Source organism: Genypterus blacodes, unplaced genomic scaffold (genome assembly GCF_046128005.1).
Source record: "Genypterus blacodes isolate CSIRO-AG114 ecotype Tasmania unplaced genomic scaffold, CSIRO-AGI_Gbla_v1 ptg000005l_1, whole genome shotgun sequence".
Classification (NCBI taxonomy): domain Eukaryota; kingdom Metazoa; phylum Chordata; class Actinopteri; order Ophidiiformes; family Ophidiidae; genus Genypterus; species Genypterus blacodes.
Genome location: NW_027466819.1, coordinates 549,275 through 564,636, shown reverse-complemented (window position 1 = coordinate 564,636; position 15,362 = coordinate 549,275). Strand labels below are relative to the sequence as shown.

General features: G+C 45.8%; 2 protein-coding genes across 4 annotated transcripts; both read right to left on the bottom strand.

Moving 5' to 3' along the window:
• Positions 1-1,831: 1,831 nt before the first annotated feature.
• Positions 1,832-6,763, bottom strand: sec62 (SEC62 homolog, preprotein translocation factor). The gene is made up of 8 exons (XM_076148175.1): positions 6,663-6,763; positions 4,871-4,979; positions 4,650-4,755; positions 3,960-4,161; positions 3,101-3,196; positions 2,939-2,999; positions 2,695-2,814; positions 1,832-2,595 (listed from the first exon to the last, which is right to left on the bottom strand). The coding sequence occupies exons 1-8, from the start codon at positions 6,696-6,698 to the stop codon at positions 2,027-2,029; spliced, it is 1,299 nt and encodes a 432-aa protein (XP_076004290.1). The 5' UTR covers positions 6,699-6,763; the 3' UTR covers positions 1,832-2,026.
• Positions 6,764-7,864: 1,101 nt separating this feature from the next.
• On the bottom strand, positions 7,865-15,350 carry samd7 (sterile alpha motif domain containing 7). Of its 3 annotated transcripts, none has more exons than XM_076148126.1 (10): positions 13,149-15,350; positions 10,767-10,813; positions 10,266-10,403; positions 9,904-10,027; positions 9,667-9,791; positions 9,471-9,552; positions 8,626-9,299; positions 8,407-8,522; positions 8,211-8,321; positions 7,865-8,101 (listed from the first exon to the last, which is right to left on the bottom strand). In XM_076148126.1, the coding sequence occupies exons 3-10, from the start codon at positions 10,366-10,368 to the stop codon at positions 7,865-7,867; spliced, it is 1,572 nt and encodes a 523-aa protein (XP_076004241.1). In that variant the 5' UTR covers positions 10,369-10,403; positions 10,767-10,813; positions 13,149-15,350. The 3 variants fall into 3 exon arrangements, with proteins under 3 accessions (XP_076004241.1, XP_076004259.1, XP_076004250.1); XM_076148144.1 differs by having other exon boundaries at positions 9,471-9,549; XM_076148135.1 differs by lacking the exon at positions 10,767-10,813.
• Between the last annotated feature and the right edge of the window lie 12 nt (positions 15,351-15,362).

Genomic DNA, 15,362 nt, shown 5'->3' with positions numbered 1-15,362 from the left:
CGGGTCGCGGTCGTCAATGTTACACAAGCCACTAGTTTCACAAGCTCGAGTTAATGACTGACTGCCTGTGAGTGAGGGAAACACACACACACACACACACGTGGCAGCTCACTCATTGGACATGATGCTGCCAAACGTGAAAAACTAAAAATGCTAGAATCGTCCCGATAAATTCCCACCGTTCTCTAATCCCACATCAGCACTAAGTAAACGTTTTGATGGTTGTATATAAAAAAAAATGAGTGTTACAAATCAACCTGGGGAGAGAAACTATACATCTTAATACAAACCAAAAAAATCTGTTCAACTTGAACAAGCCGTTTTATAATTTCTTAGACGGTATGTATATATTTGATATATCAATAGAATCCATATATAAATGATACATTTCTATATTTATACTTAAATATTATCCTTGCTATGACTTAAAAGAGCATCTAAAACATTTGTAGCCAGAAGAGAACGTGAACGCAGGAGGGAACAGCTTCTGACCTCAGCTGTGACTCGCTGGGCTTCGACTGGGAACGGAATTGAGGAGAGCAGGTTCGACTGGAAACCAGCGGAGAGCGAAGCAAAACGTCTGGTCATTGGAGTTCAGTGATCATACACACGCACACACTACGGCTTGTGCTAGACTAGACAGGACGTGATGGCTTGTAGGTGGGAGTGTGTTGCACTCTCGCTCACACTGAGACCAAAGATCTGGTGCTGTGCTTTTTTTGTTTTTTTTAATAAGCGTTTTCTCTTTCCAAGATTTTAACGATTCAGAAATCAGACACGACGGTTACAAAACGAATGAACTGTACCAACATCCTATGCTCCTCCTCCCGCTCTCCTTATTAAATTGGCATGCATAACATTGTAAGTTGTGTTTGGCACTAGAGTTTGCTGCACTTTATATCTGGTACTGTGAATCTGCTAACTTAATCATCTCCCAGTGATGCTGCTGATTCTTTTTCTTAATGAAATGAAGCATCAGCGGCGTCTCCGTCACACAGTTTAACTCTTAATTATGAGTCCCACTGCATTACGCAATGAAAAGACCGATCGTCATCAGCCGTACAAAACCGTTAATGCCAAGTTCCTCACAGAGCCTTGCGACCCACGTACGAATGCTCCTCCTCAGAAACTCCAACCAACCAACGGTGGATTTGAGCTTTAATTGAGTCAACTAAAGGATTTGGTCCGTCTGGCTTCGTTCAGGGTTTCTGTGATGAAACGGTTTGCTTTAAGCCCGAGAAAGCGATCAGACTCCATGGCGATTAATAGGGCGTGAATGAAGTGTGCTCCTGGCATAGCTAGCTCACCGGGCGTGATGCCACCTAAAGGGTCAGAAGGTGGCGGAGGGGCTGAGAGGTGGTTGACCCCCCTTCCATCACCTCCATACTACTGTGATTGTACACGTGAAGCTCTCAAATAAGGCAACGGACCAGAGTTTCTTTCACTCGCTGGTCAATTTAGGACGACGGCTCTCTTCAGTGATTTGGGATTTGACCATAACTGACATTGACATAAACTGCTGAAGGAAACTAAACACGGGGGCACATAAATATAACATCGTGGGCAAACTAGGAGATAGCAACTTCATGACATGAGAACTGAGAACAATGAGTGAATCAAAAAACCTTCCTTCGGGGCGTCTGTTGCCGGTCTGATAGCTGAGGCGCTTTTTGTTGACGACTTCCTCAGGCAAACATGTGCGGTGGCAGTTTTCATTTAAACTTGATCAACATAAGAGTAAATAAGATGACGGGAGGAGTCAGATCCACCGTAAGGCTTCTTTTACATTTTCTTCCCCCGTTGTCGTAGCCGTTTACTTTTCACCGCTGTGTCTATCCTGTACTGGTCTATCGGTGTCGTTTGGTGGAAGATCTCAACAATGAGAGAGATGGGAGCGTCGCCGGTGCCTGGGCAGGGACGGACGCTGGGCTAGCAGGTTCTGGGATCACAGAAGGATCAAGGGAGAGAAGGGACAGAGTGAGAAAGAGAAGGAGAGAGACAGAGAGAGAGACTGGGTTCAAAGAGTTTATGTTGCAGCAGTCTGGGGCTTAGTCTCACTCCCATCCCCCTCTTCTCTCTTTTGCGTCTCTGTCGCCTCCTCCTCCTCCTCATCATCATCTTCTTCTTCTCCTTCTTCCTCCTCCTCCTCCTCCGTGTGTTGCTCCAGCTCCTCCCTGGTGATCATCTCAAAGTCGTTTCCGTTGCTGTGCTGCGATCCTTCGTCCTCCCTGCGGTCGCTGTCCGAGTCCGAGTGGCACTCCGCCCCCGTTCCCTCTTCCTCGGCCTCTTTGCTCTTCTCCGGGACAGCCTCTTTGCCTTCGTCCTCCTCGTCTTCTTCGTCCTCCTCGCCGTCCTTCTTCTCGCTGTCGGACTTCTCGTCGCTGTCAGACTTTTGGGCCTTGGTGGAGGAGGCCGCGTCCCCGGAATTCTCGTCGCTCTTGTCCTTTTTGGAGGAGCGCGGGCCTTTGTAGTCGTGGGTGTAGAGCGGCCTGAACGAGTCGATGAAGCCCACGTCTGCCGTCAGGTTGGGCAGGAACCAGAAGTGGTGACGCCCGCCTGTCACCACCCAGATGAGCAGGAAGAGGATGCAACGGGCTGAGGGGAGAGGTCACGGGGTCAAGCTGAATTCTGAGTTCTTGCAGGAACTTGTAAACATGGTCCTGAAGCTTAACATGTCTGAGTCTTTGTACTTACCAACAGCTAGAAGCAGTATGCTGGCCACGAAGCAGCCGGCTGCCACGCTCAGATAGTACACGCCCACACGCATCTCCGCTGGCCAAAGTGGGAACAGTGTGGCTGCGATCACCGCAATGACTGAAGACAACACAGAGGCAGACGGTGAGTACAAAGCCGTTTAAATAAAGGAAGTTCATGGAGCAGAAATAACTGCTGATGACTTATTTCAAGCAAAACTCCATTGATAGTGATTCTGACTCACCAAGTATCAATCCCATGGCAAATGTTTTGAAATGGACGGGATCATAAATCCACACAAACACCTGAAGACAAAGGACAAGATGGGCAATATTAGGCCTTTGTTTCCATCATACGGGGTAAAGCGGTGAGAAAGCTGAGAGCAGGGATGTGAAGCTCCACTCACCTCGTTTCCATCCAGGAACAGCTGGTCCTCATGGGGCTCCAGCTTAAACTTCTTCTTCACCTCTTTCTTCTTCTTTGGGGTCCCAGGGCAGTCATCCTGTGAGATTGATCACCAACAACAGGCCTTTTTAATGAAATCTATGTAGTATTAACATCTATTTTCCTGTTGGTCTTCTTTTGTCTGCATTTAATGCAACTGTGCCTTTTTACAAGATGTCCTGTGCACTAAATACGGTAATTGGCTGATCAGACTCCATTGTGACATCGTCCCGACACCATGCACGCACACACACACACACACACACACACACACACACACACACACACACACACACACACACACACACACACACACACACACACACACACACACACACACACACACACACACACACACACACACACACACACACACACACACACACACACACACACACACACACACACACACACACACACACAGAATGTAGCCTCTAAAGGTCCATCTGCAGTTGCACTTTACACCACGTAGAAAAGTCAATATCTGCCCTTTTACTGTAAGTTAGGAGGCCAGACAACCCTGACTAATCAGAAAACAAACAACAAAGTGCAGCGGACTGGAATGAATCCGACAGCGTTACAGACTGATCCAACAAACCATCCTTTGGAAAGGACCGACTGGTTGCACCGCCTGCATTTCCGAGCCTGCCTGCGTGTCGTTCTGCTCGTTCTGCTCATTTTCTCGTTCTGCAGTAAATCTGTTTGAGTTGCGTTACGCTAACATGACAGAAGGAACGTTTTGAGCCCTCAACTGTGATGAAGCTACTGTTTCTAGTTGGGACGGTGATTAAGCGTCACGATTCACTCTGGCGGTCACGTACGCTCTTCTCTTTCTTGGCGTCTGCAGCCTCGGGCTCTTTCTTCTTCTCCTTCTCCTTGTCCTTCTTCCCCTTCTTCTCCTCCTCTTTGCTGCTGTCCCCCTTGACCTTCTCTTTCTCCTTTTCCTTCTCTTTCTTGCCGTCTTTCTCTGGTTTTTTCTTCATCACTTTGAGAGCCCGGTGGAAGAACTGCTTCTTGAGGAGCCTGCAGTGGGAGAACATCAGCTCATTAGATCGTTACTGTTCAGAGGAAACATTCCTGTGTTGATCACTCAGATGCAAACGTGAAAGATTTCAAATATTTAAGCCTTGGAAAAACAGAAATTTGAATTTGAACAGAAATGCAAACTCCTCAAATTCAGAAATAACAGCAGAAATGGTTTCAGTTTCATGTTGAGCTGTCGCTCTCTGCTTCTCTGTTACTCACAGCTGCTTTCATGCTGCCACACGTAACATCTTCTCATTATTTGCAGCAAGTCTGACTCACACTTCCATTTAAAATGGAAACCTCTCCCTAAAGTTCAGATCTGTATCTTTGCAGCAAATTTGGTCTTGTCATGTTTCTTCATTTTTGAAGGGAGCCTGTGACGCTTGCGTAACTCTAAACCGTCCCCGAGCCACAGTGTGAGGAGTGTGACGGTTTGAAGAGTGTGACAGTGTGAGGAGTGTGACAGAGGGCGGTGGGGAGCCGACCTGTTGCAGTACTCCACCACAGACTCCCGGGTGGTGTAGAGCGCCTCCTCGCCCTTCTTAGCTTTGGCCCACTTAGAATCCATCAGACAGTCCACTGCCTTGGAGGCTAACGGGGGGGAGAGACAGAGACGGACATCTAAACATACGGGCCAACACTCGGTTTGACAGTTTGCTGCAAATTCATAATTATTGTTGTGTGTGGTTTATCCTGCAGCGCGTACCGATGAAGTAGTCGACCCGGTGGCCCATCATGTTGGTGGACTTGGTGGGGCAGTTGAAGCGGAGGTACTTGGCCACGGCCTTCTCCTCCTTGGTGGGCTCGCTCACCTCCTGCATGGACAGATATGGACAGATATACACATACACACACACACACACACACACACACACACACACACACACACACACACACACACACACACAGGTAACACGCAGTTTACATCAACAATTTGATTTCTTCCAGCAGAGTTTTTGTTCATCATCAATCTCACATTCTTTCCAGAATTCATTCCCTTCCTCTGCATTTGCTCACTTTTCACAGCATCTGCACCGCCATCAGTGTGCCAGCACAGGGGAATGAGAGCATCAGCACAATGAGAGTCACTGCTTCTTGATCCAACTGGCCGGCTGACATACGGCAGCAACATGAGGAAGACGAGGCCCTCAAACAAGCCTTTGTTTGAAGAAGCAGTCATACGAGACCCCTCATGGAAAGCCCCCCCGCCCGTCCCCGTCTACACCACCTACCTGAGGATTAGCTGCTTTCCTCTGTAAGCCCACAAACTAAACATGTAAGCACTGCAGTTAGTCCAGCACACCTAGAACAAAGTAAAGGCTAATATCTACGATCCAGCAACATGTTTAGTTTGAAAAGTGACCCATGTCAACATCAACCCTTGGACACTGAGATAAAGCTCAATATACAGTATGTCATCCAGACCTGCATGCTTGCAGTAGGCTCATAAAGGAGATAAGAATGTGTGTTGTTATGTTACTAACAAACGTAACTAAACTGTCAACAGGCAAATTCAAGATTTCCATTCATCTTGCACCATGACAGATCGTGACATCGTCTCCAGTGTCCTCGTCCTGCCAAGGCTGACATCATACTCCAGCTGTGCATCAGTTCAGGGTCAGGATCCTCTCAGGTCTGAATATGGCATAATGGGCCAACAAGGCTTGTCTCAAATCAAGCGCTCCTCCACATGATGCAGAGAAATGCACATGTAACAACTGTCCTAAGTCCATTCACTCCCAATATGTGAGTCAATCTATTCCACTGCAATGACCTGCTGATAAACTTTGAGACATCTAAGTTACAGACTTTAGCAGGACACCTGAATACACCATCTGGTTTGATGTGTGAGCTGAACATTTGGGAACATTTTGGGAACATTTTGTCCATTTCATCATTTGTCCATCACTAACCAAGAAAATACCTAACAGACTAAATGATAATAACAACCGAGATCAGCTGCAGCCTGTGCAACCGGTCCAGACATGTTCGCGACTCATTCTCCACGTCAGCCCGTAGCGACCCTCACGCTTTAAACTGCAGCTTCCATCTTCAATCGGCTCTCTTGTGTTTGAAGCATCACTGGATCGACTCATTAGTTCAAACTCCCCCATATTGGTAAACATGCCCGCTTAGAGCTGACGCAGCTTAGCCAGCTAACACACAGCCGGTTCACAATGACAACGAGCCACGCTTATAAACAACAACACGGATTTCATTAAAAGACCAGTGTAACCACAGCCGGTAGTGACGGTGACAGATAACGTATTTCCCAAACAGACACACTAACATCTGTTTTCGCCCAGATAGCTAATGCTAGCAGCCGTTCAGGCTAGCTACCATCCGTCTCCATCAGTGGCCACTTCGCGGCTCCACGCAGAGGGGTTGCGGTTAGAAAATGTCGCGCAGCAGGTTAGAACCCCGTGTGTGTTTGCATCTCCGCCGCTTCGACCTGTACACGCAGCCTTTCCTGTGTTATATCAATGAAAAGCTGTTACCTGAATCCGCTTCTTGTGCCTCCTGCGCTCCGCCATGATCCTCCAACTCAGCTCTTCCGACGTGCGCGCGGCTTGCGTACGCGCATTGAACGCGGACTATCGCGAGACTAACCAATTAGCGTTCGTCACGATTGAATCGTTCCATTCATAAGTAACACGGATGAGCGTTATAGCCAATAGATGCGTGAGTTTAAACGGTGTTAAGAGATTACTGTTTAAATTTCCATGAATAGATATCAGCTACGCACTTGTGCAACAGTTTATAACTGTGTTGAAAATGTGGATGAGGTTGTCAACAGAGAATACGTAATCTTTCCTATTCACATCAAAATGAGGTAATATAATGTGATTTCATTCCTCATTCTTTATCCTAATTAACTCTCAACATGATGTTAATTTAGAGACTCTTGTTACTGCGTGACAATAAGTTCAGATGGTTATTTTACGTGTATCAGTGTTCATGTAAAGGTTGTTTGTTTACGAATGAGCATTTTTTGTGTTACCCGAAAATGTGTTTTTCGCTAGCGTCGCCCTGCTGGACTCCACTGCCGATCGCCCCCTATCGGCCAGGTGGACTACTGCCCCCGCGCCCGTCCCGATTCCTGCCGTAACCTGCAGCTCTGTCGTTAAATACAAAATACAACCAAAATATAGCGAAGCGACGAAGTTAAAGCCCCACGTTTCCCAGGAGCTGGAAGGAAAAGCAGCGGAACCTCTGAGCTCTGACCCCGGCACGAAGATAGACAGGAAGCCGCCATAAAAGTGAGATTTACTCTCTAAGTTAATAGATAAGTACACCGTTCAACATTAAAGCCTTTTATTCTTGATTAAATTATTACAAACGTATCAAACACTCAAATTCCAAAACAACACAACAGTTACTTCATTATTTGCTGTTGAATTCATGTCTACTTGATATGATTGTTATTGTCCTTAAGCAGGCCTACTGGAGAAATTAGACTATTAAGAATAGATCAACCTAACAGAACCTAAAGATCCATGACTTTCACTTCACTGTTACAGATAAATTAGAAAATATATGTACAAGTACAAAATATATATGTAGCAGACACCTGTGTGGGGCCGTAAAGTCCAGGTATTAATTGTGAAAAGTCATTTAAATCAAATCATTATGTAAACAAAACCACTAGCGCAGGAGCACATTTGAGCCATGCTGAAGTGACAGGTTGTGTCAGTGCTGATCAGGCCGTCTCACTGCTGGCAGATGGAGGGGAATTGTTTTCTGTATCATTAAGGAGCTCTGTGGATTTAACCACGTCGGCGTCTCGTGGACTCGCCAGCATCTCATCACTGTTGCAGTTGACGGGGGAGCTGATTTCTGATGAGCGGTCCCCTGCCTTCTCAGGTGCAGGCTGCATGGTGGCAGTGGAGAGCGGAAGGTTCATCATATACAACATGCTGCCCAGACGCCTGGACACCTGGGGTGCAGGGAAAAGAGGGTACGCATATGAGAAACCAATGACTGTTGATGTGTTTGTCTCATATGAGTAGAGCTGGAATATGTCAGAGTTGAGTCCCTCTTCATACCTGTGAGCGGATCTTGAGTGCCGGCCCTAGCTTCAGCCCCATTGTGTCTAGGAGATGCTCCTCTGACAGGAGAGGCAGCGTCTCCCCATCAATCATGTGGTCCTTAAACGTCTGCAGGGTGCAAACACATCACATTAACACAAGATCCAACACCACCCAGATAAATAAGCAATCACAGAACTCTGCATGTGCTGACCTGAGCGTATTCTGAACACGTGGGTATACTGTTGATAAAGTTATACACATCATTCACTGTCCACTTCCTCACGTCCTCTGACACCTCATCACCGTTAAGGAAGAGACTGGGTGTACCTAGAAAAGAATTAAAATGAACCGTTTAGAATATGTTTGCTTCATTTATTCATTCATTCATTTTATTTAGGTTTGTCCAGCTTCAGACTTCTTTCAGACCCACCAGATGGAAGGAAACCATTTCCAGGTACGGGGAACATGTACGGCATTCCTGCAGCGCCGCCAGAGGAGGGATACATGAACTTCTCCTGGAAAGCCGAGCACTGGTTGGACATGTCTTTGTCATTGGCTCCACTGTTGGCCACATCTGAGCATCCATCCTGGTTGTTAGCACAGGCTTTATGCAGCTCTGCCTCCCCCACTTTGTAGTTCTTCCTGCTTCCCGTGGCGAGCTCAGAGTCTATTTTGGCTTGATGGTGTGTCTTGATGGTGGCACCGTCCTCCCCCAGGTCCCCCTTTGTCTCCACCTCTTTCTCCTCCCCTGATGTCGCCCCCGGGCTCTGTTCTACATTCTTGTCCTCGGTGTGGCCCTTCATGCTGGCCATGTGGCTCTCTGCATTCTTGTGAGCGGTGGGTCTTCTCCCAGCCCTGCGTCCCCTCTCCCTGTGGAGCGTGCTGATTGGTGGGTATGGGCTGGTGGACATGAGTATGCTGTTGGAGTGCAGTTCATCCAGAGTAGGGCGGTGGACAAAAATGTCATGTCCATCAGGCATGCGTTGACGACCTCTAAATGCCATCGGGGTTGACGGGTACGGCATGGAATTTTCTATTCCCATCAGGCCCTTCTGATGGGCGTTTTCCAACTCTTTCTGATGCAATATGGCATTCATCTCCATTCTGTAAGGAAACACATATTTTTTAAACATGTTTGAGTAACGAGGATGATGGAAGCATAAGACTTTGTTGAATCAGATGGAAATGAATGATATTCAGTTTTATTCAGCAGGCCTACAGTTTGTGTAGGTGGGAAGTTTTCATGAGATGCTGATGAAATTCTGCACATAGTACCTGGCAATATTTTGCTTGTGAATGAGCTCCTGTCGCCGAGCAACTGTTTCCATGGGCTCTGAGGGCAAGAAGCCATAGCCTGCTGAGAGAGAGAGAAAGAGAGTGAGGCGGTGCACGAGCGTGTTTTGCAGTCCCTGATTCTACAGACATGTTTGTTATTCTCTCAGGAATGAAGGCGTATTGGATTCATGCTCACCTGCTCCAGGGAACGCTCTCCCAGGCAGGACATTGGCATGCGGGGGCAGGGAAGCACTCAGGTGAGGTCCCATGTGCATCTGTCTGGCTTCGTTGGAGACAATCTCAGAGGGAGGGACCAACTCCCTGAGGAGAGAAAGGCATGGAAAGACACTTAGTGCACTGAAAGACGCAATCTAAAGCATCTATACATTTATCATTTGTAATTTGTAGTTTTTGATTTAACCTCTGAACAGACCTCTCCATGAAACGGGGTTCAAACTGAGCCGGGACGCCCTGTAACCTCTGCTGGCCCTGGGCGAGGATCTGCGGGGCCATGGCCATCTGGTTCCTCATGATCATCTCCTGCCTCTGCCTCAGCTCTGGATGGAAACAAACAACTACAGGTCACCGTGACACACTTTTCTGATCCGCCTCAAAGTCTCCACAATTTATGACTTTGTACTAAATAACACCAGCATCCATTTACAACTGTCATAAAATATAACATAAATATAAATCCCATGACACCGACTTCAAGACATCTCAGTGACATTGTGTGTGTGTGTGTTTGTGTGTGTGTTTTCCCTCTCCCATGTGTACCGTCGTCCTCCCTCTCACCTCCAGCCGACATACCGTTGACCAGGCGGTACCAGTGCTTCTCATCCAGAGCTCCCTGCTCTCCCAGAGCTGTCATCTTCCTCAGCTGTTCCCGGGGAGTCATGTCCCTCACGACCTCTGAACCTCCACCTATAGATGCTATAGAAGTTGAACAGAGGGTCAGGGTCAAGAGTGGCGTCCCCACACAACTGGAATATGTAAGAATTCCTTCAACAACTTTATGATGATGGATGTTGCACAGAATAAAAGTTTGAGGCGTAAATATGGGTTTGATTTGTTGTCATGTTAAACCACAGCGACAGCCACCTGACAGGCAGTTCACCATCCTACCACTAGGGTGCAGCAGTGATCCACACACTACATGAATATTGACAAGTGTTGTCCCATCAAAATACCTCTTTTTTTAAGGCTACTAAAATTTTAAAAATTAAGAAAAGTACTGTGGGTCAAATATTTTTATACAATTATTTTACAATTGCAGACAGAATGTTTTTGTTCTACCTGCAGACGACCTTTGTGCCAGTGAAGGGAACAATGGAGCTTCTTTCCTGTGACCCAACAAAATTGCCTTTATTTGAGTGTTTTTCAATCTTTTAATGTTTCCTAATTAATGTAAATGTAGTCCCTCATGAGGGTGGAACACACACACGCAGACACACCAACTGGCCTAATTGTTCTTAGCTGAGCCAGCAGCTTGTGTACACAAACACAATGGACTTAGACACCTTCAGTTAGTCTAATGTGATACTGTAAACCACATCACAGTAATCCAGCTCTGATAATCCAATGCCAGTGTGTGAGTGTGTGTGTGTGTGTGTGTGTGTGTGTGTGTGTGTGTGTGTGTGTGTGTGTGTGTGTGTGTTTTTGTGGCACTTTGGACAGAGGAATCTGAACCCGAGCAGCAAAATGAAGCCGACCTCATCTTCATTACACAGCACGAGTCTATACATCCTGTCATTTCTATACTGTATGTCATTGGCCCCTCCCCCTGCATTGGCCCCGCCCCCTGTCATATGTGACCATGAGATTTGCCTTCTGCATTATCCACAGGCCCTCAAGTTCCCTCTGAAGCCCATCTAATCTGAGGGCTGTAATCCCCCTGTTAGTCCAGCAACAGTCTGCTATCTACATCTGCTGAGCAGCCTGTGGTCCGCCCTGCTGGCCCTGCTGGCCCTGCTGGCCCTGCTCTCCCTGCCGGCCCCGCCAACCCCCCCGCCTTCCCCACCTTCCCAGGCCCCTGCTACCCCCCGGATCCTATTAGCTAAGTCCTGGCTATACAGCACTTTAAAGGGATGTGTTGGAGGTAATCCACACGTTTAGAGTTTTACCCTCAGCAAACCTTGCCTGTAAGCATCCTGGACAATACACCCGAAGTGCTAAGCCTATTAGTCCCCATTAACCCTCAGGATGTCCTAAAAACACCTTGGGGATAAATCTGGGGATGCAATCGGTTTATGTGCAGCTATGTGGCACACGCATCTCGCCGCCCTCCCTCTGCCGCTCTTCTAATGTCAGTAGAAATGTCTTTTAATGTTTATGTCCTTGTAATTCTTAAGTGGGCACTAAGCTCTGAGCCTGGTGCGTGATGTGTTAAACCCTTAACAGCGAATTAATGATTCATACTTCCATATGTGAGGCTGTAAATACCTTTGTGGATGAGCAACTCACGCAGCTAATAATCCAATTAAATATTGAAAATGTCACAATCGGGCCGATAGAGACGCAGGGTTTGATGCTTTAGCGTTTTGAATTAAAAGTTCAACCAAAATAGCACCGCCCCAGGAAGAAGGCTTGTGTGAACTTGAGCCATGAGAAGGAATCATCTTTAGTCACGGCAAACGCAGAACAAGACTTCCAATGCAGTAAGAATGAACTTGAGAATGTGCGTGAACTTCCTGTTACGCATATTAATGATGAACAAACATTAAGATTTACACTTTCAAGTAGTCAAAGGTGAGAATAAAAGCCCGTCGCCACGTTTTCCTTTAACAAACAGAGGCCCTAGTGCAGCAGCCAAGGCCGGGGATTGGACCGCTTTGGATTTGCCGTTGCCTAGTTAATCTCATTACAAGAATGAATTAGATGGAAAAATTGCTGACGACTTAAATGGAGCCCTGAGGAGAGGTCATATCAGACAGGACAGAAGTATCGTCTAGCCGCCCTAATCCCCCCCACATGACACACACACGTGCTAAAGCCGCGCACATTATTTCTCCGGCTTAGATTTTATGAGATAATTGAGTAGAGTGGTAAACTCCACTTAGTACTGATTTAAGATGTTCTGGTGGTGTCATTAGCCCTTAGGTATTGACAACCTGTTGGAAAACACGCAGATTGAAAGGACAGAGTGAGATAATGATTATTTTAAAGAAGGACATTGAAGTAAAGGAAGGAACACTATTTTACATATTGCGTTTAAATACACAACACAGCCTTGGTTAATCATTCTGTCACATTACACATGTTTCTATGCTGTTCTTCTAATCTAGTTGATGATGAGTCCTTTGCTGAAGGTTTGGTGCCTTTGATGGATTGAGGAGTGAAGTGCACATGTTAAGATTCATCCTTTATCATTCAAGTGCACCTTAAGTACATTCAGCTTTGTGTAAAGACTTCAGATCTGTTCCTGTGAGGTTACAGATCTGAAGGTCAATCATGCTGAGTCATCAATAAATCTTTATGGTTTAATTCAGACTGATACATTTGGAAATCATTTGTTGCTTTGCAAGATTTACAAATTCAATGTGACTAATATGAAATTCTATAAATGAAAATCAAATGAAATCAATTCTAAACAAATCCACCTGTCAACAAAGAGGAACATGAGTGATGAGAGAGGGGAGAGAGGAAGCGTGAAGAGTGGGAACGTTTGAAGCAACTCACCTTCAAGTTCACAGCAGCGAGCAGGACCGGGGAACGGGATCCTTCCAAATCCAAGTGCAGATTCAAGTCAAATAAGATGAATGGCAGCCCTTCTGAAACTCTCCACACCTCTTTCACTTCCAGCTAAACGCCGTCCTCACGCCCGGCCAACTGCTGCTGCGATCGGGGGGTCAGGTGCCAGGTAACTGCCTTAACTAAAAAAGTACTTTGAAATACGATTCATTTCATCTCCATTAGCTGGCCTTATCTCCTGTGGTAAGCCCTCCCTGCCCTGACATCACTGTGATCTCCCATCCAACTGCCTGCCCCACCTAGCAAATGATGTGTAATTACTGGCGCAGCACTGGTCCTAAGCACGGAGCACTAAACCTCTTTCAACGTTTACCTCACTAATCCCTTGTTAGCACTTTAGGCCATAGTTAAGACACCTAAACGCTTAGCTTCCTTTTCCAGTGGCAACATTCCCCCCCTCCAACTGCTCACTGGCCTCATGGAGAGAAGCTACTTCCTCAACCAGATAACTCCAACCGATCACACTCGGACCACTTAACCTGTTTGTGCTCACCAACCTAACCTAACTAACTTGAGTTGTGCTTTTGTTGCTCAGCAGAATAAAGAGCATTTATTAACAACAAGGTCAGGTGAGAGGTGATTGAGCGAAAGAAGCAGACCTGAACCGAGTTTGGCAAGATTACTGGAGGGAATATTGGCGATATTGTACCGGCTATTCCTAATTTGTAGTTAATTTGCTGGATGAGATTTGTGTTTGGTGAGTGACAACCTCCGCTACTAAATACAAAAGATACAGTTTTCCCTCCATGCAGGCCAGAAAGTTTCCCATCTGATAATAATGTTATTGTCTAAACCTGACATTGGTCACTCAAATAATCTGAAATCCTATAATCTGTAATCCTGTAATGCAAATCCTCCATCTGATCTGAAAGTATGATAATCCTCAAAACTAGAGATACAATATTTCCAAAACAAATCTTGCTGTGCTTGAACTACTTTTTGATACTTTACTTCCAATACTTTACAGTTGATTGGATGACAGTGATCAGATGTTTGACAAGGAGGTTGCCTCTGGTAGCTGTGTGTGTGTGTGTGTGTTTGTGCAGACATTGAGGTCATTTTCAATCTGGAAATTTGCATGCAAACATATTTATGGGATTTCTGTCTGATTTTAGTGTTATGGAATCACAGTGAAGTAAAGGGTTTTGAGACACACCCCTTGGTGTAATGGGTCAAATGTGTGGCCTTATCCCTTCATGCGGGAAGTGTTAAACCTTGTGCGCCTTCGCCTGCTGAAAATCTCGTTAAAGACTCGCTTACAGTGTGATCCTGGTAGCGAGATTATTTAGGATCAAGAATCCCTGAAATAACTTAAAATCCTTAGATCCTAACTGCATTGTGAGTGTGGACTGAGCATGCAGTGATGGTATCGAGTGATTTGGCCCAGCAGAGGTTCACCTCATCCCAAACACCAATACAGGCTTTAGCTGGGACGTGTTTGCTCTCAGATGATGCTGCTACATCATCCAAGGAGGATGTTATGGACAGTAAGACCAAGATGAAACTCAGATTAAATCACTCCGGAAGAAGTGTTTTCAATATTCTAAAAAATTCTAAATTTAATTAGATTAGATTAAATTAAAGGCTCAGAACTTTTCAGTCAGCTCCAGACTTGCTTAACAGAAATGCCCAATATGCAAAAATTTACAATATTAAAAAAATACAGCTGCTAAAGGTAAGAAATCTACTGCAGTCATATACTCTGGTTGTATTTTGAGTCATGAGTCTATCTTTCTATCCACTGAAGTATCACATTTCCCATGTCTGCCTTAAAAAAAAGGAATATTTGGCTTTTTAAAGCTCCTGAGTATTAAGTGGGCTGATCAAACGCTTGAATCAAAAGTAATTCCTGCCATGGAACGCTGTCAAACAGAGAGCTACTAGTACAACATGTGCAGCAGCTGCATATCAATGATTGACTCTGTGGAGATTTGAGTTATCGTCACAATAATGCACAAAAGAAAAGTCACATTTCCAGCTGTTTGTGTGTTAACTTTAAACTGTTACATCATAAACTGTCCCCTTTTATAATCTGTGTGCTGAGGACTGCAGTAATTAGATTACTCCATTATCCCATTTTTCTGACCTGTTTAAGTACAAAACCTAAATAGGTATTTGAACAGGTGCCAGTTTTCTCGCAGA

Bases quoted from the DNA above. Each gene is read 5' to 3' on its own strand.
- sec62 (XM_076148175.1), bottom strand. From the start codon at position 6,698: ATGGCGGAGCGCAGGAGGCACAAGAAGCGGATTCAG. The intron at 4,756-4,870 runs GTACGCGCTGCA...CCCCCCCGTTAG, and splicing joins CCGGGTCGACTACTTCATCG to CCTCCAAGGCAGTGGACTGT. The intron at 4,162-4,649 runs GTCGGCTCCCCA...CTCCCACTGCAG, and splicing joins GTGGTGGAGTACTGCAACAG to GCTCCTCAAGAAGCAGTTCT.
- samd7 (XM_076148126.1), bottom strand. From the start codon at position 10,368: ATGACTCCCCGGGAACAGCTGAGGAAGATGACAGCTCTGGGAGAGCAG. The intron at 10,028-10,265 runs GTGAGAGGGAGG...GTTTCCATCCAG, and splicing joins CAACGGTATGTCGGCTGGAG to AGCTGAGGCAGAGGCAGGAG. The intron at 9,300-9,470 runs GTACTATGTGCA...GTTTCCTTACAG, and splicing joins CACAAGCAAAATATTGCCAG to AATGGAGATGAATGCCATAT.